Below are 17,433 nucleotides of genomic sequence, written 5' to 3' on the forward strand. Positions count from 1 at the left end.
TCATTACTGCAGATCGCTGGGTACTATGCATGATAGCTCAATTCACTTGTTCCCCTTCTTCCCAACCTCCCTCCCCATCTCTTTTCAGGGACCCTTCTCATGAGAAACTTCTAGCCCAGAAGGTGCAGTCACTCCTAAGGGCAGGAGCAGTGAAAGAGGTTCTGCCAGAATTAAGAGGCCAGGGGTTCTGCTCCCGTTACTTCCTAATCCCAAAAGTCAGTGGCAACCTCACACTGATCTTGGATCTCCAAAACCTCAACAGATTCATGAAGAAACTAAAGTTCCGCATAGCCTCCTTGGCCAGCATTATCCCTTCTCTGGATCCAGGGGACTGGTTTGTTGCTCTCCACTTGAAGGACGAGTATTTCCATATTGCTATCTTTTGGGGACATAGAAGGTTCCTACGGTTCATTGAAAACCACAGGGACTACCAATTTACAGTACTCCCATTTGGCCTGCCAGCAGCTCCTCGTGTGTTCACGAAGTGCATGGCAGTCACAACCTTTCTCAAGAGACAAGGAGTTCAGGTCTACTCCTACCTAGACGACTGGAGGTCGATCCAAGGCCCAGGTGGAGGCAAATGTAAAGTTAATACAGTAAACTTCCCAGGATCTGGGGCTGTTGATAAACATGCAGAAATCCATCCTTTCCCTGATTCAAAGGAGAGAATTAATCAGGGCTGTCCTTGACTTGACCTAGGCCAGAGCCTTTCTCCCAGAAAACCAGTTCAGAGCTCTAGGGGCACTCAGAGAGAGCCTGAGGAGTCACCCCATCACCACAGCAAGAAACTGCTTAAAGCTTTTGGGGCATATGGCATCATGCCTCTCCAATCTTGGCCAGCATCAGTATACATACCAGGTCGACACCATCTGGACAAGGTGATCTCACTTCCCCCATCAGTGATTTCCACCCTGCTTTGGTGGCTGGACACAGGGACAGTATGCTCAGGAGTCCCATTCTTGAGATCCCAGCCATCAATGTCTTTCATGACAGATGCATCAGGGGACCCTGAGAACTCAAGGCCTCTGGGCCCCAGAGGAGCTCTCTTTACACATCAATGTGAGGAAACTGAGGGTGGTACGCCTAGCATGCCAGGTGTTCCAACCCCACCTGGAGGGTAACTGCATGTCAGTCCTCACAGACAACACAACAGCAATGTTTTACATAAACAAGCAGGGTAGAGTGCGCTCCTTTCCCCTATGCCAGGAGACACTTCACCTGTGGGAATTCTGTATAGCCCATTCGATCCACCTTGAAGCCTCCTACCTCCTAGGGTCACAGAATGAGTTAGCAGATCACCTCAAGAAAACCTTTTCCAGCCATCACAAGTGGTCCATTTACCGACCAGACATGAACACTGTTTTCCAGAGGTGGGGAACTCCCCAGGTAGACCTGTTCATGATTAAGTACAACAGAAAGTGTCTTCAGTTCTGCTCCTTCCTAGGCCACAGGTCAGGGTCACTCACAGACTCCTTTCTCCTCCCTAGGACGGACCAACCCTTCTGTGCATTCCCTCTCATCCCTCTCATACACAGGGTGCTGCTGAAGGTCACAGGGACAGGACACATCTTACCCTGATAGCCCCAGCCTGGCTGTTTCTGCAGTGGTTCATCACCCTCCTAGATCTCTCGGTGGACACACTAATCAGCCTGCCCTTGTTTCCGGACTTGATCTCTCAGAATCACAGCCTTCTACATCAAGGCATGGCATGGAAGCTCCATGGCTGAACCCAGCAGAACTGGCTTGATCCATGCCAATTCACGAGGTGCTTTTAGGGAGCAGAAAGCCATCTACTAGAGCCACTTACCTGACAAAATGGAAGAAATTCTCTATTTGGTCAGCACAAAAGGGTGTTTCACCTACCAAGTCATCACTGCCCTTCATTTTAGAGTACCTACTCCATTTAAAGCAGCAAGGCCTAACGGTGTCATCCATAAGGGTCGATCTAGCTGCAATCTGAGCCTTTCACCCATGGGTGAACGGCTGGCCAGTCTTCTCAAACTCAGTCTGTGGCCAATTCCTTAAGGGGCTGGAATGGCTGTACCCCCAGGTATACCAGCCAGCAGCACCCTGGGACCTCAATTTGGTGCTGGCAAGGCTAACAGGACCCCCGTTCAAACCACTGACAACATGCTCTCTGCTCTACCTCTCTTGGAAGGTAGCCTTCCTAATCACCATTACTTCTGCCAGAAGAGTCTCAGAAATCCGAGCTCTTACCTCTGAGCCACTGTACACGATCTTCTTCAAGGACAAGGTACAGCTGCAGCCACACCTATCCTTCCTGCCAAAGGTGGTCTCATAATTCTATAGTAACTAGGATAGCTTTCTGCCAGTCTTCTATCCTAAGTCACTGTCATAACCATACAGCTACGGGTAGCCTAGAATTCCTCCTTACCTGTAAGGGGTTTAGAAGCTCAAATAACCTGCTTGGCACCTGACCAAAAGGACCAATGGGGAAAGATAATACTTTCAAATCTTGAGGGGGGAAGGTTTTGTTTGGGGTGTTCTCTTGGGAAGCGGAGAAGCATCAGGTCAGAAAACTCCTTCTCCTATAAACCATCCTAAAAGTCTCTCTTATTACAAAAATTGTAAGTAAAAGCCAGGCAGGGCGTGTTAGATTATCTTTTGTTTTGCTTGTGAATTTTTCCTTTGCTGGAGGGAGGTTTATTCCTGTTTTTTGTAACTTTGAAACTAAGCCTAGAGGAAGTTCTGCTGTGTTTTTGAATCTTTTGTTACCCGGTAAAGTTATTTTCCATCCTGATTTTACAGAGGTGATTTTTACCTTTTTTTTAAATAAATTTTTTCTTTTAAGAACCTGACTGATTTCTCTATTGTCCTAAGACCCAGGGGTTTGGGTCTGTGATCCCTTTGTAACCGATTGGTTAGGATATTATTCTCAAGCCTCCCCAGGAAATGGGAGTTTAAGAACTTGGCCGGGGGGGGGGGGAGGATATTTTGGGGGAATAGGAACTCCAAGTGGTCCTTTCCCTGATTCTTTATTAAATCACTTGGTGGTGGCAGCGTACCCTCCAAGGACAAAGAATTTGTGCCTTGGGGAAGTTTTAACCTAAGCTGGTAGAAATAAGCTTAGGGGGTCTTTCATGCTGGTCCCCACGTCTGTACCCTAGAGTTCAGAGTGGGGAGGGAACCCTGACTATAGTAACTAGGGTAGCTTTCTGCCAGTCTTCTATCCTAAGCCACACACTAATAGGGAGGAACAGAGACTCCACTCACTGGATGTTAGGCAAGCGCTAGCCTTTTATATAGAAAGGACTGAACCCTTTCGGAAGTCCACCCATCTGTTCATAGCCATTGCGGACAGAATGAAAGGCTGTCCAGTCTCGGCCCAGAGAATCTCATCATGGATCACTTGCTGTATCCACACATGCTACAACCTAGTGAAGGTCCTAGCTCCTCCATTGACAGTCCATTCTATAAGAGCTCAAGCGTTGGTGGCAGTGTTTGTGGCAGAAGTTCCAATTCAGGATATCTATAGAGCAGCAACGTGGTCATCAGTCCACATTTTCACATCACAGTATACCATCACCCAGCAAGCTAGAGACGACGTGAATTTCAGCTAACCAGTTTTACAGTCAGCGTGCCAATGAACTCTGAACCTTCCACCTGCACAGCTGTTTGGGAGTCACCTACATTGGAATGAACATGAGCAAGCACTCGAAGAAGAAAAAACAGTTACTAATTTTCCATAACTGTTGTTCTTCGAGATGTGTTCCTCACGTCCATTACAACCCCCTGTCTCCTGCCTTCCCCTCTGTCGTAATTAGCCCACAAGAAGGAACTGAACGGGTGGCAGGGCCCTATATACTGGTGCTATGAAAGCGCGACTCAAGGGGACACCAGAGCCAACTCAACAGATACCATTGAGGGAAAACTTTCTGGTGGCAGTGCTTGGGGCGAGCACACACCTACATTGGAATGGACCTGAGCAACACATCTTGAAGAACAACAGTTATGGAAGGTTAGTAACCATTTTTTTATAGTGGATCACAAACTAAATGTGAGTCAACAGTGTAATACTGTTGCAAAAAAAAGCTAACATCATTCTGGGATGTATTAGTGGGAACATTGTAAGAAAGACATGAGAAGTAATTCTTCCACTCACTCTATTCAACACAGATAAGGCCTCAACTGGAGTACTGTGCCCAGTTCTGGGCACTACACTTTGGGAAATATGTGGACAGATAGGATAAAATCCAGAGAAGAGCAACAAAAATGATTAAAGATCTAGAAAACATGACTACGAGGAAAGATTGAAAAAATTGGGTTTGTTTAGTCTGGAGAAGAGAAAACTGAGTGTGGATGTGATAATAGTCTTCAAGTACACAAAAGGTTGTTATAAAGAGGAAGGTAATAAATTGTTCAGCTTAACCACTGAGGACAGCACAAGAAGCAATGGGCTTAAATTGCAGAAAGGAAGATTTATGTGAGACATTAGGAAAAGCTTCCTAACTGTAAGGATAGTTAAGCACTGAAACAAATTACCTCAAGAGGCTGTGGAATCTGTGTCATTGTCTAAGAACAGGTTAGACAAACACCTGTCAGGGATGGTCTTGATAGTACTTAGTTCTGCCTCAGTGCAGGGGACTGGACTAAATGACCTATCGAGGTTCCTTCCAGTCCTACATTTCTATGATTCTATGACACCAGCATTCAGCATGAGAATTCATGGTGCCTACATATGAGCTGATGAGTCAGTCATCATTCCCTAATGCTAAGTGCTCGTGTCTCACAGTGTTCAGATGATGCACTCCCTTCCAGAACACATGCACCAGTCATGACTCTAGCACTAAGTGATGTTAACACAGTGCTGTTCCTACCCTCAATAGTAGCTATTCTGGAGGGCAGCATTTGCTATTATAGTGCCAGTTCAGCAAAGCACTTTGCATTGAAGGCAATGGGACTTAAATGCATATTTAACTGAATTGATTTGCTGAGTAGAGATGGATTTAAGTGCATACCTAACTATTCTTTTGAATCAGGGTTTATGCCCTTGGCATGAGGGATTAGTGTTCAGTACTTCAGATGTTCAATCCCCTCCTACTGGGCAAAATTGTTTTTTACATTTAAGTCTTTTGTGTGGGAGTTATTTTTTTATTAGTAATTTTCAGCTAACACTAATAGTTTCCATTTATTGTAGCTTTCTGTTTTAACATAATACAAATAATAAAAGGAAAGCTATAAAACAGAAATCTATATACCAAAAGTGGCCTGCCCCTAAAATCCTTTAAAAACAGATACACACAGGCTTTCTGGATGACTGGGCTGATTGATTCTATGATTTCATTTGGATTATTCTAACTTTTGGGTTGTTTTGATGATGTTTGGTTAAAACTAAAGCTTCTCCACCCCTCTTTGCTCCATTTCTAAAGAAACCAAGCAATGTATGCTGTGTACTATAAATTACACCACTAGTGCTGTGTAATTACCAGGACTATTTTAACTCTGATTTAATCAGATTTATTTCTTATCAGAGATTAATCCACCTCTTCTTTTATGTGGGAATTTATTTGGCATTTCTGTCTCTTGTCCCCTGCAGGCCTCCTCAAAAAATTACCATCTTTAACCTTAGTCTAAGAGTTATCCACTTATGAATTATAAATCCAGATGTCCAAATATTTAGGTCAAAATTTTCCAGTTGTGGGTGTGAAGAGTTAATATTTACCTGTTAAAACCAGCTGAATAAAAATTTAAAACAGATTCGAGACCAGAGGTTCTTAACCTTTACTGCAGCCTACACCCGTTTAGTTCTCAAAATATGTTCTCGCACCCCTTATCAAAAATCAAAATATGTACTCGCATCCCTTATCAAAAATCGTTGAAGTAGGTCAGTTCTTTAAAATTAGATATATTTTTGTTTGTATATTACAGTAATCATTAAAAAAATGTATAATGTTAATAAATACATAGGTTTGATGAAACAAAGTAGTTGTACTTACGTGCCTGTGCTTAATTTGTGTTTTCGATGATTTACCTTCTAAAAAAATCTGGCATGTCTCGCGCCCCCAGAAAGGACATCTCGCACCCCCAGGGATGCATGCACCCCAGGTTAAGAACCACTGTTCTAGACTTACCAGCAAATACTGATTTATACAAAAATAAACTGGATTTTTCCTGACACTTTCAAACTCTTCATTCCCTCTGCTCCACCTCCAACCATCAGGTGAGCATTGTGCATGTTTATCCTAACGAGTGACACAAGACTGGTGGGCTGTGGGGAGTAGCCAGCTGAAAGCAGTGTGAAAAACCTTCCCCCAAACCTGAGCTTTTTTACCAAAAATCCCTCCCCTGAATTAAAAAAAAACAAAACAAAACAGTAAAGCTCAAACTCGGTCATATGATCCCATGATAGCAAAGTACAAAGATGTATCTTTATATATTCCTCTCCTTGAGTCAACCCAGAAGAGACCATGGTTCTAGTCAAGGAGGGCCGACTTTGATTCCATCAGCACTACTCCTGTGCTGACTATAAAAGCCACTCACTATTTTTGTGGTCCTGTTGTAACCTGAGTTAACTGATTCAAGTGATTTGGCAGTTAGAAAACACCTTTACAGGTGTTAATATAGACCAGGGGTGGGCAAACTATGGCCTGCGGGCCAGATCCGGGCCGTCAGGGCTTTGGACACAGCCTGCAGGATTGCCACCTCTGTGGTGTCGTGGGGCTAAGGCAGGCTCCCTGCCTGCCCTGGTCCCCCACCGCTCCCGGAAGCGGCCAGCACCATGTCCCTGCGGCCCCTGGAGGTGCGGGGGAAAGAGGGTTCTGCGCACTGCCCTCGCCTGCAGGCACCGCCCCCCGCAGCTCCCATTGGCTGGGAACGAGGAACTTGGGAGCTTTGGGGGAGGTACCCCCAGGCCAGGGCAGTGTGCAGAGCCCTCTGCTCCCCCTCCCCCAGGGGCCACAGGGACGTGGTGCCGGCCACTTCCGGGAGTGGCACGGGTCCAGGGCAGGCAGGGAGCCCTCCTTAGCCCCGCTGCCCACCGCTGCCACCCTGGAGCCGCTTCAGGTAAGCAGCGCCGGGCAGGAGCCCGCACCCCGAAGCCCTCCTGCAACCCTCCTGCCCTGAGCCCTCTAACTCCCTGCCTTGAGCCCCCCTGCCGCACCACTCCTGCACCCCAACCCCCTGCCACACCTCGCACCCCACCTGCACCCCAACCTCTTGCCATAAACCCCCAACCCCCTGCCATCAACCCCCTCCCACATGCTGCACCCCCTCATGCACCGCAACCCCCTGCCCTGAGCCCCATTGTACACCCCACACGCCCTCCCACAGCCCAACCGCCTGCCCCAGACCTACATTCATGGCCTTGCATGCAATTTCCCCACCCAGATGTGGCCTGCAGGCCAAAAAGTTTGCCCACCCCTGATATAGACGCTCCACAAAAGTTCGTTCTAGCACACACACATTTGTGGTTTACCTGAGGCCTCAGGATGCAAAGCACTACACTATAGCCTTGGTTTTCCAAATGTCATGGGGGGCACTAAATCATTTTGGATAACTGATTTCTGGCAATAGAGGGAATTTTCAATGAAAATAATAGAAGTTGGGGGGACATGACTCTGTTTTTATCCAGACCCCAGTTACCCAAGACAGTGGAACTTCATAGAAATGTAAGGTGCTACTGTTTCTCATCCATATAAATTCTGGTTTGTTTGCTAGGTAAAATCCAAGAAGAAGTGCATGAAAACAAAGAAAGAGAGGAATTCCTATCTAGTAACACTGGAAAAGAACCATACAAACCATACTCAAGAGCAAGTGGTAGGGCATGATTATTTCAGGGGTTATATACGTGCTAGACAGTGAATTGTAATAGCATTTCTCCATCCAACAGAATTAGGAGGATCACTAGAACCTTACAGTTTTGCATTAATGACTGCATTGTGAATTACTACACTTTGCAAATTAGCCAGTAAGCAATCAAACAATAAAAAAGTAAAGATGTTGCAATACAGATCCTGCAGGATACAGAGTATCACCTGTGAAAGACTAAAGTCAATGGGTGTTGAGGATGCTCAGCACTTCACAGAATCAGGCCTTTATTTGGTGAATTTCAGTTCTAATTACTTCCAACCTCACCTCACATTCTTCTAACATATGTACTGTAGTATATAGTGTAAAAACAATGAAATCTTATTCATATGAACTTTCACCATGCCATTTGCTAGTCAATCTTTGCTGAGATGTGGAAAGAGACTAAAAATTTCTTGTGCACATTGTACATTGTGTGGATTATCGTTTCTACTGTATGTAGGATAGTAGCAAGAAACAGTAAACTGTTATGTAAGCTGCTACTTGGGGAAGATTAATAACTTTTGCCAAATCTGTTCAAAAGCATAGTAAATCATCATTTCTGGGAAAAAAATTACTACAATTTGAGCACTTGCTGTCTGATGCAGTATGTTGTGCAATACTAATTTAAGTGACAAGATCAGTGATCTTATCAACATCCCCTCTTGTGGCCTTCAAGAAATGGCCACAGAATTTTGTATAATTTGTTAGAGCTGTCAGAAAAGGGTTAGGACTTGAATTGCCACAGATATCCTGGGTCACTATTTAAGTACATTGTCCAACTCCCCTGGGGGGAAGTTTGCATGCAGCCCTCACCCACACTTTGCCTGACCAAGTCTAGAAAACTAAAATAGCTCACAAATTTTAAAGAAAAAATAGTAATAAGTTAACTGCTTTCTCCATGATATGCCTTTTTGAGTTGTATGTATACTCTAGTGTTGAGGGTTTTATCAATGGTTTAGATCAGAGAGGTCCCCAATCTGTGGGGCACTCTCCCGTAGAGGGGCACAGAGGAACATTCAGGGGGGTACGGCTGGGGCCTGGGCCAGCCCCCACAGGGGGCGGGGAGGGAGTGCCACCCAGCTCCACTCCTGGCCCACGCCCCAGCTGCCAGCCCCACACCCGGGGCTCCAGCTGCCAGCCATGGCTGCTGGCTCTGGGCCCTGGCTGCTGACCTCAGCCCCTGGCCTTGGCTCTGTCCCCGTCCCCAGCTATGACCCCAGTCTTGGCCTCCTTACTCCTGCCTGTGTCCTCTCCTCCCAGAGCTGTGGCCCTGCTCCCGACCCTGGCTCCAGAGGGGCAGGGACACGGACAGGGGTAAGGGGGGTGCGAGGTAAAAAGTTTGGGGAACACTGGTTTAAGTAGATTGATAAAAAGATGCCTCACAATCTGGGTTGTGCTCTGTGCTACATATACATAGCTCCCTCTACAGGAACCCATATATTAATTTTATGGAATTACAAAAGAGTGGCAACCGTGCCACCAAGACCACCTTGCACCCTTGATCCCAGGAGTTACAAAACAGGTATGCAGAGATGAGGAAGAGTGGGGCCTGCTACCAGTTCAAGGTATGTTTGTGTCCAGGATTCATAACTGGTTTGTGACTAGAACGGTAAGAGGAAAGCACTGATCTTCAGCGGTTTGCCCACACCTCATGCTTTTAGCATTGGAACCCTAGTATTCTGTACCACCCTTTTCCTGAGCTGGAATATTTTTCCTTATGTGTTAAGATGGTTATTTATTGTTTTCCATTTAGAGAAAAGCCAAACCATCGGAAGAGAATTTTCACAGCATCACTAAGAACAGAGGAAATGGAAGCAAAAATGTGAGGGCTTTTCAATACTCTAAACTGTGGAGGTGCCTTCTTTCAGCTTAGGAAGTTGTTCTTTATCTGACCAGAAACTAACATATGGGCAGCTTAATTCAGAAGGAGTGAGTTTGGACACACTGTTGTGATAAAACAACAATACTTAATCGGAAAAAGATCACTTCTCTTTACTGTAAAATGTATCTATTTTAGGTCACAGGTTTCCATTTTAGGTCACAGGTTTCCAGCTAAAGGAAGGTACCCACATCCAAGAATCTGAGAGAGGCCAAAGATGCTAAAATTCAGTCTCCACTAGCATGTTATTTGATAGCCTTGCCCTTTCTGTAGGGACATGCATTGGAGCAGAGGATTGGAGCAGATCCCCTCTGACCTCAGAAGCCACCTACTACTCTCCCTCCACTTCTGTAAAAACTTTCTCTCCATGATTTCCTTCCCTTTATGGGGATTTCTGTCAGTCCTTTAAAATGTTACATTCTTCTGGCATTTCTCCATCAATCATAGAATCATAGAATAACAGAGTTGGAAGGGACCTCTGGAGGCCATCTAGTCCAACCCCCTGCCCAGAGCAGGACCAATCCCAACTAAATCATCCCAGCCAGCGCTTTGTCAAGCCTGACCTTAAAAACTTCTAAGGAAGAGGATTCCACCACCTCCCTAGGTAACGCATTTCAGTGTTTTCACCCTCCTAGTGAAAAGGTTTTTCCTAATATCCAACCTAAACCTCCCCCACTGCAACTTGAGACCATTACTCCTTGTCCTGTCATCTGCTATCACTGAGAATAGTCTAGATCCATCCTCTTTGGATCCACCTTTCAGGTAGTTAAAAGCAGCTATCAAATCCCCCCTCATTCTTCTCTTCCATAGACTAAACAATCCCAGTTCCCTCAGCCTCTCCTCATAACTCATGGGTTCCAGTCCCCTAATCATTTTTGTTGCCCTTCGCTGGACTCTCTCCAATTTCTCCACATCCTTCTTGTAGTGTGGGGCCCAAAACTGGACACAGTACTCCAGATGAGGCCTCACCAATGTCGAATAGAGGGGAACGATCACGTCCATCGATCTGCTGGCAATGCCCCTACTTATACACCCCAAAATGCCGTTGGCCTTTTTGGCAACAATGGCACACTGTTGACTCATATCCAGCTTCTCGTCCACTGTCACCCCTAGGTCCTTCTCTGCAGAACTGCTGCCTAGCCATTCGGTCCCTAGTCTGTAGCGGTGCATTGGATTCTTCCGTCCTAAGTGCAGGACTCTGCACTTGTCCTATCAAACACTTTGGGGCCTGTAAAGAGGAGGGGAAAAAGAGGGTTATTGGGGTTCTAGAGAAAAAAGCATGGATGGTTCTAAATAACCTTTGGAAACCATTTCAGCCCAGAGCTCTGAATATCAAAATATTTGCACTATTCATGATATGTGATGCCGATTCATATACCTTCCTACCTTTCAAAGGAAGTAACATGATAGTTAGCATGTATTAACTGACCAAGCTAGCATCTCTTGTGTTTAATTATGTCAAAAGCACACTGTCAAAGTTGTTGGATATAAAATCTGACTCTCTTATAACAAGTAGCATGTTTTAATTAATACTTTAGTACACTTTATACAAATACATATGCCCAATCATGTTCCCCTTAAAGTCCATGGGAATTTTACCAGTAGGTCAAATGGAATAGAATTGGACTTCTGGCATATCAATGACAAGACCACTGCTGAGTGATCATAAAATAAATCTTCTCATGTGCAGGCAGTAAATTGAAATTTACAAGAATCCTGCTCTTTCAAATACACTGCCTCCTAACAGGAAAGAAACGATACCATCACTCATGTCTAGAACACGCAAACACACCACAATCAGACACACAGTTGGTAGGCAGGCCAAAAGACAGTTCCCATAAATTGTTGCATAACCTAAATGCTGTTGGCCAGGAACAGCTGTGTAGCAATCAGATGAGTGTGCTGTTAACCTAGCCACGTTTAAAGGGGATCCATGGAAGGACTCAGGACTTTGTTGTAAATGTAGTGGCCTCAGGACAGGTGGGTATTATTATTATTATTTATTTAGTAATTAGAAATGTATAACTGATGATTCTGTTTCAACTTATCCTATCTCACAAGTCCCATAGGTAAAGTTACACATGTGCATTAGTGTTTGCAGGACTGGAGAATTAGACTGTGTCATAAATATAAAGGGAAGGGTAAACCCCTTTAAAATCCCTCCTGGCCAGAGGAAATCTCCTCTCACCTGTAAAGGGTTAAGAAGCTAAAGGTAACCTCGCTGGCACCTGACCAAAATGACCTAATGAGGAGACAAGATACTTTCAAAAGCTGGGAGGAGGGAGAGAAACAAAGGGTATGTGGGTCTGTCTATATTTTGTCTTTGCCGGGGATAGACCAGGAATGAAGCCTTAGAACTTTTAGTAAGTAATCTAGCTAGGTACGTGTTAGATTATGATTTCTTTAAATGGCTGAGAAAAGAATTGTGCTGAATAGAATAACTATTTCTGTCTGTGTATCTTTTTTGTAACTTAAGGTTTTTGCCTAGAGGGGTTCTCTATGTTTTGAATCTAATTACCCTGTAAGGTATCTACCATCCTGACTTTACAGGGGGGATTTTTTTTATTTCTATTTACTTCTATTTCTATTAAAAGTCTTTTTGTAAGAAAACTAAATGCTTTTTCATTGTTCTCAGATCCAAGGGTTTGGGTCTGTGGTCACCTATGCAAATTGGTGAGGCTTTTTATCCAACATTTCCCTGGAAAGGGGGGGTGCAAGTGTTGGGAGGATTGTTCATTGTTCTTAAGATCCAAGGGTCTGGGTCTGTAGTCACCTAGGCAAATTGGTGAGGCTTTTTACCAAACCTTGTCCAGGAAGTGGGGTGCAAGGTTTTGGGAAGTATTTTGGGGGGAAAGACGTGTCCAAACAGCTCTTCCCCAGTAACCAGTATTTGGTTGGTGGTGGTAGCGGCCAATCCAAGGACAAAAGGGTGGAATATTTTGTACCTTGGGGAAGTTTTGACCTAAGCTGGTAAAGATAAGCTTAGGAGGTTTTTCATGCAGGTCCCCACATCTGTACCCTAGAGTTCAGAGTGGGGGAGGAACCTTGACAGACTGCAAGCCCTAAAGCTTCAGGGGAAGTATTGTATCTTTCTGTGGGGGTTGGCAGAACTTAGTGTACTGTGGGCTCTTTCAGAATACAAAAAATAGTACAGGTAATTAATAATACACTGTATATCTAAATCTTAATACACTTTTGGTATTGATCAACTGTTGTGTCAGACTTCCCATTTCTAACCGTATTGCAGCTTCCATCCTGCCTGTTAATTTAAAGGATGCATGGTGTATCTTCCTGTTTTTCCCCAGATACATCTTACTCCGAAAGTAAAACTGATGGAGTTGCACATTGTGTGCAGGGAACATGGGAATGAAGTTCTAAAGCAGGAAAGAGAGTCTTGGATCTTTTGTTATTAGAATAAGCCTTGTTGTGCAACAAAATCCGAGTGCTCTCAATGTCTGCCATTTTACTTACACTGTTCTGTCGATGGTCAGTGGGGTTCTATGCCAGCACAGGGGATCATCAGCATAGAATCTCTCACAAATTCAGGGCCTACGCCTGAAACTGAAGTTCAAAATGGTATCTCATATTTGTGTTTCCCCCCATCCCATTTTGGCCTCCTCTTGATACAACTAGGAGCCCCCCAACTCTAGCCCCTTAGAACCAGATTTTAAAAAATCTGGTTCCACAATTGGGGTCAGATTTTCAAAAGAATTCAGGTGCTGAATTCTTTATTTAGTTGGAGCTGAGCTCTTCTGAAAATGTGACTCTTATTGTGGGTCCTGATCACTGAAAATCTGGCCCTAAAGCCAAGATTTTCAAAAAATAAGAGCTTTAAGTTGTGCTCTTAAATCTCTGTGTAAACACCTACTTGTGGCCAGTTTTTCAAAAGTGTTGAGTGCCAGCAGCTTCCATACAGGTCAATGGGCCCCTTTGAGTGTTCAGCCCTTTTAAAATTCAGGCCAGTTATTTAGATGCCTAATTTTAGGTTCCTATTTTAAAAAAAAAAAAAAGAATCTCATCCAAACTGTGTTCAGAATTGGTTTAGAGAAACCGTGTTTTAGATTATGTTTAGAAACCGTTTTCAAACACGATGCTTTTTTCTAGTGCAGGTAAATAAAAACCTGTTTGCTAATTTCCCTTTATTGACTCCCATTGTGTACGATAAGTAAATGGTAAAAGATGTTTGAAATTGCTTTAGTCTACAGAGAGCTCACCGAACAATAGTAGCATGAAATATGTTATTGGTTTCCTTATTTGTGGTGCTGATGGTGTCATTCTGTCATATGATTCATATGTTTCTCTTTTCAAAGGTTTCAGTCTGTCTCCCCTTTAGTTCCAGAAGTAATGATGTCACCAAAGTCCAGGTACTTATATTTGAGTGGAAAGAATCTTGTGATCTAGGAGGTTATAGTTCCTGTTATAAATCATGCTGTCCAGAAGGATCAATCTGCATCCATCCCTAATATGGTGGTTAGCTTTTGTTTGTTTCTTTATCTTTTTACCCTGAGTACCCCTCATACATGGGATTTTAAAACAGTGGGCCCAGCTGTCCAAAAAGGACATTAATTAAGGCCACAAGTCTAAATTAGTCCTACTCCAGAGTGTAAATCCAAACAAGGATTTAGTGACAGAGAGCATGTAAAGTGTTCATAAATTTCAGGCATAGTGGATGGGTGAGCCAAAACAGTGTTACAAGTGTTGCACAACCCAGCTTGAAGAGGCCAGGAGGAAAGATTCTGGTTGACACAGCAGACAGCACTTTTCAGGCAGTCCGCTAAATCCTGAGGAATCAAGGAAGTACCAAAAAAAAAAGCAAACCTCACTGCCACTCAGGCCACACCTAAAGGAAGCCTTGTCAGGGTCCCTCAGATGGTCCAGGAACACTAAGTATTGTATTCAAAAAGTATTGTGATACGTAGCCTGCTTTAGTAAGCATTGCCACTTATTAAATGCTACACTCGTTCTACAAATGAAGTGATGTGCACAAAGGGCCAGATTCTCCACTCGTTTAAACCAGCATAACTCCATTGACTTCAGTAGAGCAATGGCATTTTACAACAGCTGAGTGTTTGGCTCAAAATCTTTTTAAAAGACTCTCGATCGTGATAGTGAGTTTCATCTTAAAGAATCTTGCTGTGGTGCTTCTCACTGTTGTGCAGTGCTACAGATATAATTGAGCAGAACATAAATAAAAGATGACAAATCCATGTCTCTACTACCATTGATTCATTTGGTTTATTAGTTCATGGACCTGGTAAAGAGACAGTCATCTCCAAAATCATATTTGTAAAATTATTTCATGTATTAGCTTTGCCACTAAAAATGATTAAGAAATACAAAACTGAATCTCTTTGCAAATAAAATTAATATTGCATGAGTCTTCCTGCTTGATTTTTTTCTCAGTTTCCACTACCATCCCCAAATTAAGAATTCCAGAAACAAGGTCTATCATGTGACCCAGTGTTTTCCATCAGTCTCCATGTCCCCAATACCTCTACATCCCGCTTCACTCCCATGGTCAGTCTATTCCGCCTATCCCAACAGCAATCCAACCAGCCAGTTCAGCCTTCCAGAAACCACTCAGTCTCAACCAATTAACCCTCTCCCACTGGAACAAACCACCCAACTTCTACCCAAGTTTTCACCCTCTGGGGAAATCATTGAACCAATTTGCACTCCCTCGGCAAACCATTGAGCAGCAGCACAATGCCGTTTTCTCTTTCTGTCTCTCACACAGTTTCATTTAGAGTAGACTAATAATAATAATATACATATATGTCTCTGTCCTCTCTTACAGACTAGCAGCATGGCATTACATAAAATACTTAAGAAAATTGATCCCATGGTGAAAGGTAAGCCTCACTTTTTGGGGGCGTGCAGAGGGGTATGAAGCCCCTGTAATCCAAATATTGTCTTTTAGCACTGATAATTGATGGGATTTGTAGGACATAGCATTATACTGCTGCTTCATGGGCCAACAACTGGGCAGAAAGACATCACATGCCCCAGTAGCTTATCGTGGAGTCAGGAACCAATAAGTTAGGCAATGAGGAAAGTAGAAGAATACAATTACAAGTATAAGCCTTCCCTGCTCCCACCTCACCCTACCCTACTGTTAATTTTTGTTTTTACTTGGACATTATTTATTTATTTATGCCTTTAATAATTATTTATTCCAGAAAGATTCTCCACAGACACACAATCAATATTTTTGCCTTTACAAAATGTCATAACATTTCATTTGCAAAATTTTGGTTAAGCAACCATGATGAAATGTTATGCAGATAGAAAACCTGAAGCTTGCTTTCCCTTAAATGCAATCTTTAAAATCTTTTCCAGAAGCTATACCAGTTGTGGAAGCAAATTACACAGAACAATATCTCAGTCCTTATTTTCCTGAACAGGGATCGGGTGAGTAACAATGTGTGTGTGTGTGTGCGTGTGTCTATATTGCATATCGATTAAGTGTAGCTAAGTGATAACTTATTTCTTACCTAGACAAATTAGGAGATTGGGCCAAAAGAAATCTGATGATGTTCAACAAAGACAAGTGCAGAGTCCTGCACTTAGGACGGAAGAATCCCATACACTGCTATAGACTAGGGACCAAATGGCTAGGCAGCAGTTCTGCAGAAAAGGACCTAGGAGTTACAGTGGACGAGAAGCTGGATATGAGTCAACAGTGTGTCCTTGTTGCCAAGAAGGCTAATGGCATTTTGCCCTGTATAAGTAGGGGCATTGCCAGCAGATCGAGGGATGTGATCGTTCCCCTCTAGTCAACATTGGTAAGGCCTCATCTGGAGTACTGTGTCCAGTTTTGGGCCCCACACTACAAGAAGGATGTGGAAAAATTGGAAAGCATCCAGCAGAGGGCAACAACGATTAGGGGACTAGAACCCATGACTTAAGAGGAGAGGCTGAGGGAACCGGGATTGTTTAGTCTGCAGAAGAGAAGAATGAGGGGGGATTTGATAGCTGCTTTCAACTACCCGAAAGGGGGTTCCAAAGAGGATGGATCTAGACTGTTCTCAGTGGTAACAAATGACAGGACCAGGAGTAATGGTTTCAACTTGCAGTGGGGGAGGTTTAGGTTGGATATTAGGAAAAACTTTTTCACTAGGAGGGTGATGAAGCGCTGGAATGGGTTACCTAGGGCCGTGGTGGAATCTCCTTTCTTTGAGGTTTTTAAGGTCAGGCTTGACAAAGCCCTGGCTGGGGTGATTTAGTTGGGGATTGGCCCTGCTTTGAGCAGGGGGTTGGACTAGATGACCTCCTGAGGTCTCTTCCAACCCTGACATTCTATGATTCTTCTGTCTATAGCTGTACTTAGGATACTGGAAGTTGCCTTTCTGACATGAGTGGCCTCATCACTCATAGGGAGCCTATCAAGTTTTGCGTTCTGTAGTAATAATAATAATAATTAATAATAAGTAAGTAAGGAGAATGTGTGCATTTGAGCACCTAAAATGCAGGAATTCTGTGGAGGGTTTAACAAAACTCCTGACAAACCCTATGGAGTTGGTTCATGGTCAGGATTTATTGGTAACACATAGGGATAAATTTTAGACAGTAGCTTTCTCTTTTTTTATACGTAAATATCTTGTATGTTGCGAAGGCTATTTGTTGAAAAAAACAAACCCATGATATAATACTGAGGGATAATAATAATGTCATACTGTAACAATTTGTTTTAATGATAATTTCATGCTTTCCATTCATGCTGCTTAAAAACAGGTCTCTGGATC

The 17,433-nt window shown here is 43.6% G+C and overlaps 1 protein-coding gene across 1 annotated transcript in view; it reads left to right on the plus strand.

Moving 5' to 3' along the window:
• The window catches only part of AGBL3 (AGBL carboxypeptidase 3), a 56,347-nt gene that overhangs the window by 31,393 nt on the left and 7,521 nt on the right, over nt 1-17,433 (plus strand). The window contains exons 13-17 of the mRNA XM_074950873.1: nt 7,678-7,776; nt 9,563-9,631; nt 13,999-14,052; nt 15,486-15,540; nt 16,028-16,099. Of these exons, the coding sequence (XP_074806974.1) occupies nt 7,678-7,776; nt 9,563-9,631; nt 13,999-14,052; nt 15,486-15,540; nt 16,028-16,099 (349 nt within the window). The remainder of the gene's footprint in view (nt 1-7,677; nt 7,777-9,562; nt 9,632-13,998; nt 14,053-15,485; nt 15,541-16,027; nt 16,100-17,433) is intronic.

This window comes from Natator depressus, chromosome 1 (assembly GCF_965152275.1).
Source record: "Natator depressus isolate rNatDep1 chromosome 1, rNatDep2.hap1, whole genome shotgun sequence".
Lineage (NCBI taxonomy): Eukaryota > Metazoa > Chordata > Testudines > Cheloniidae > Natator > Natator depressus.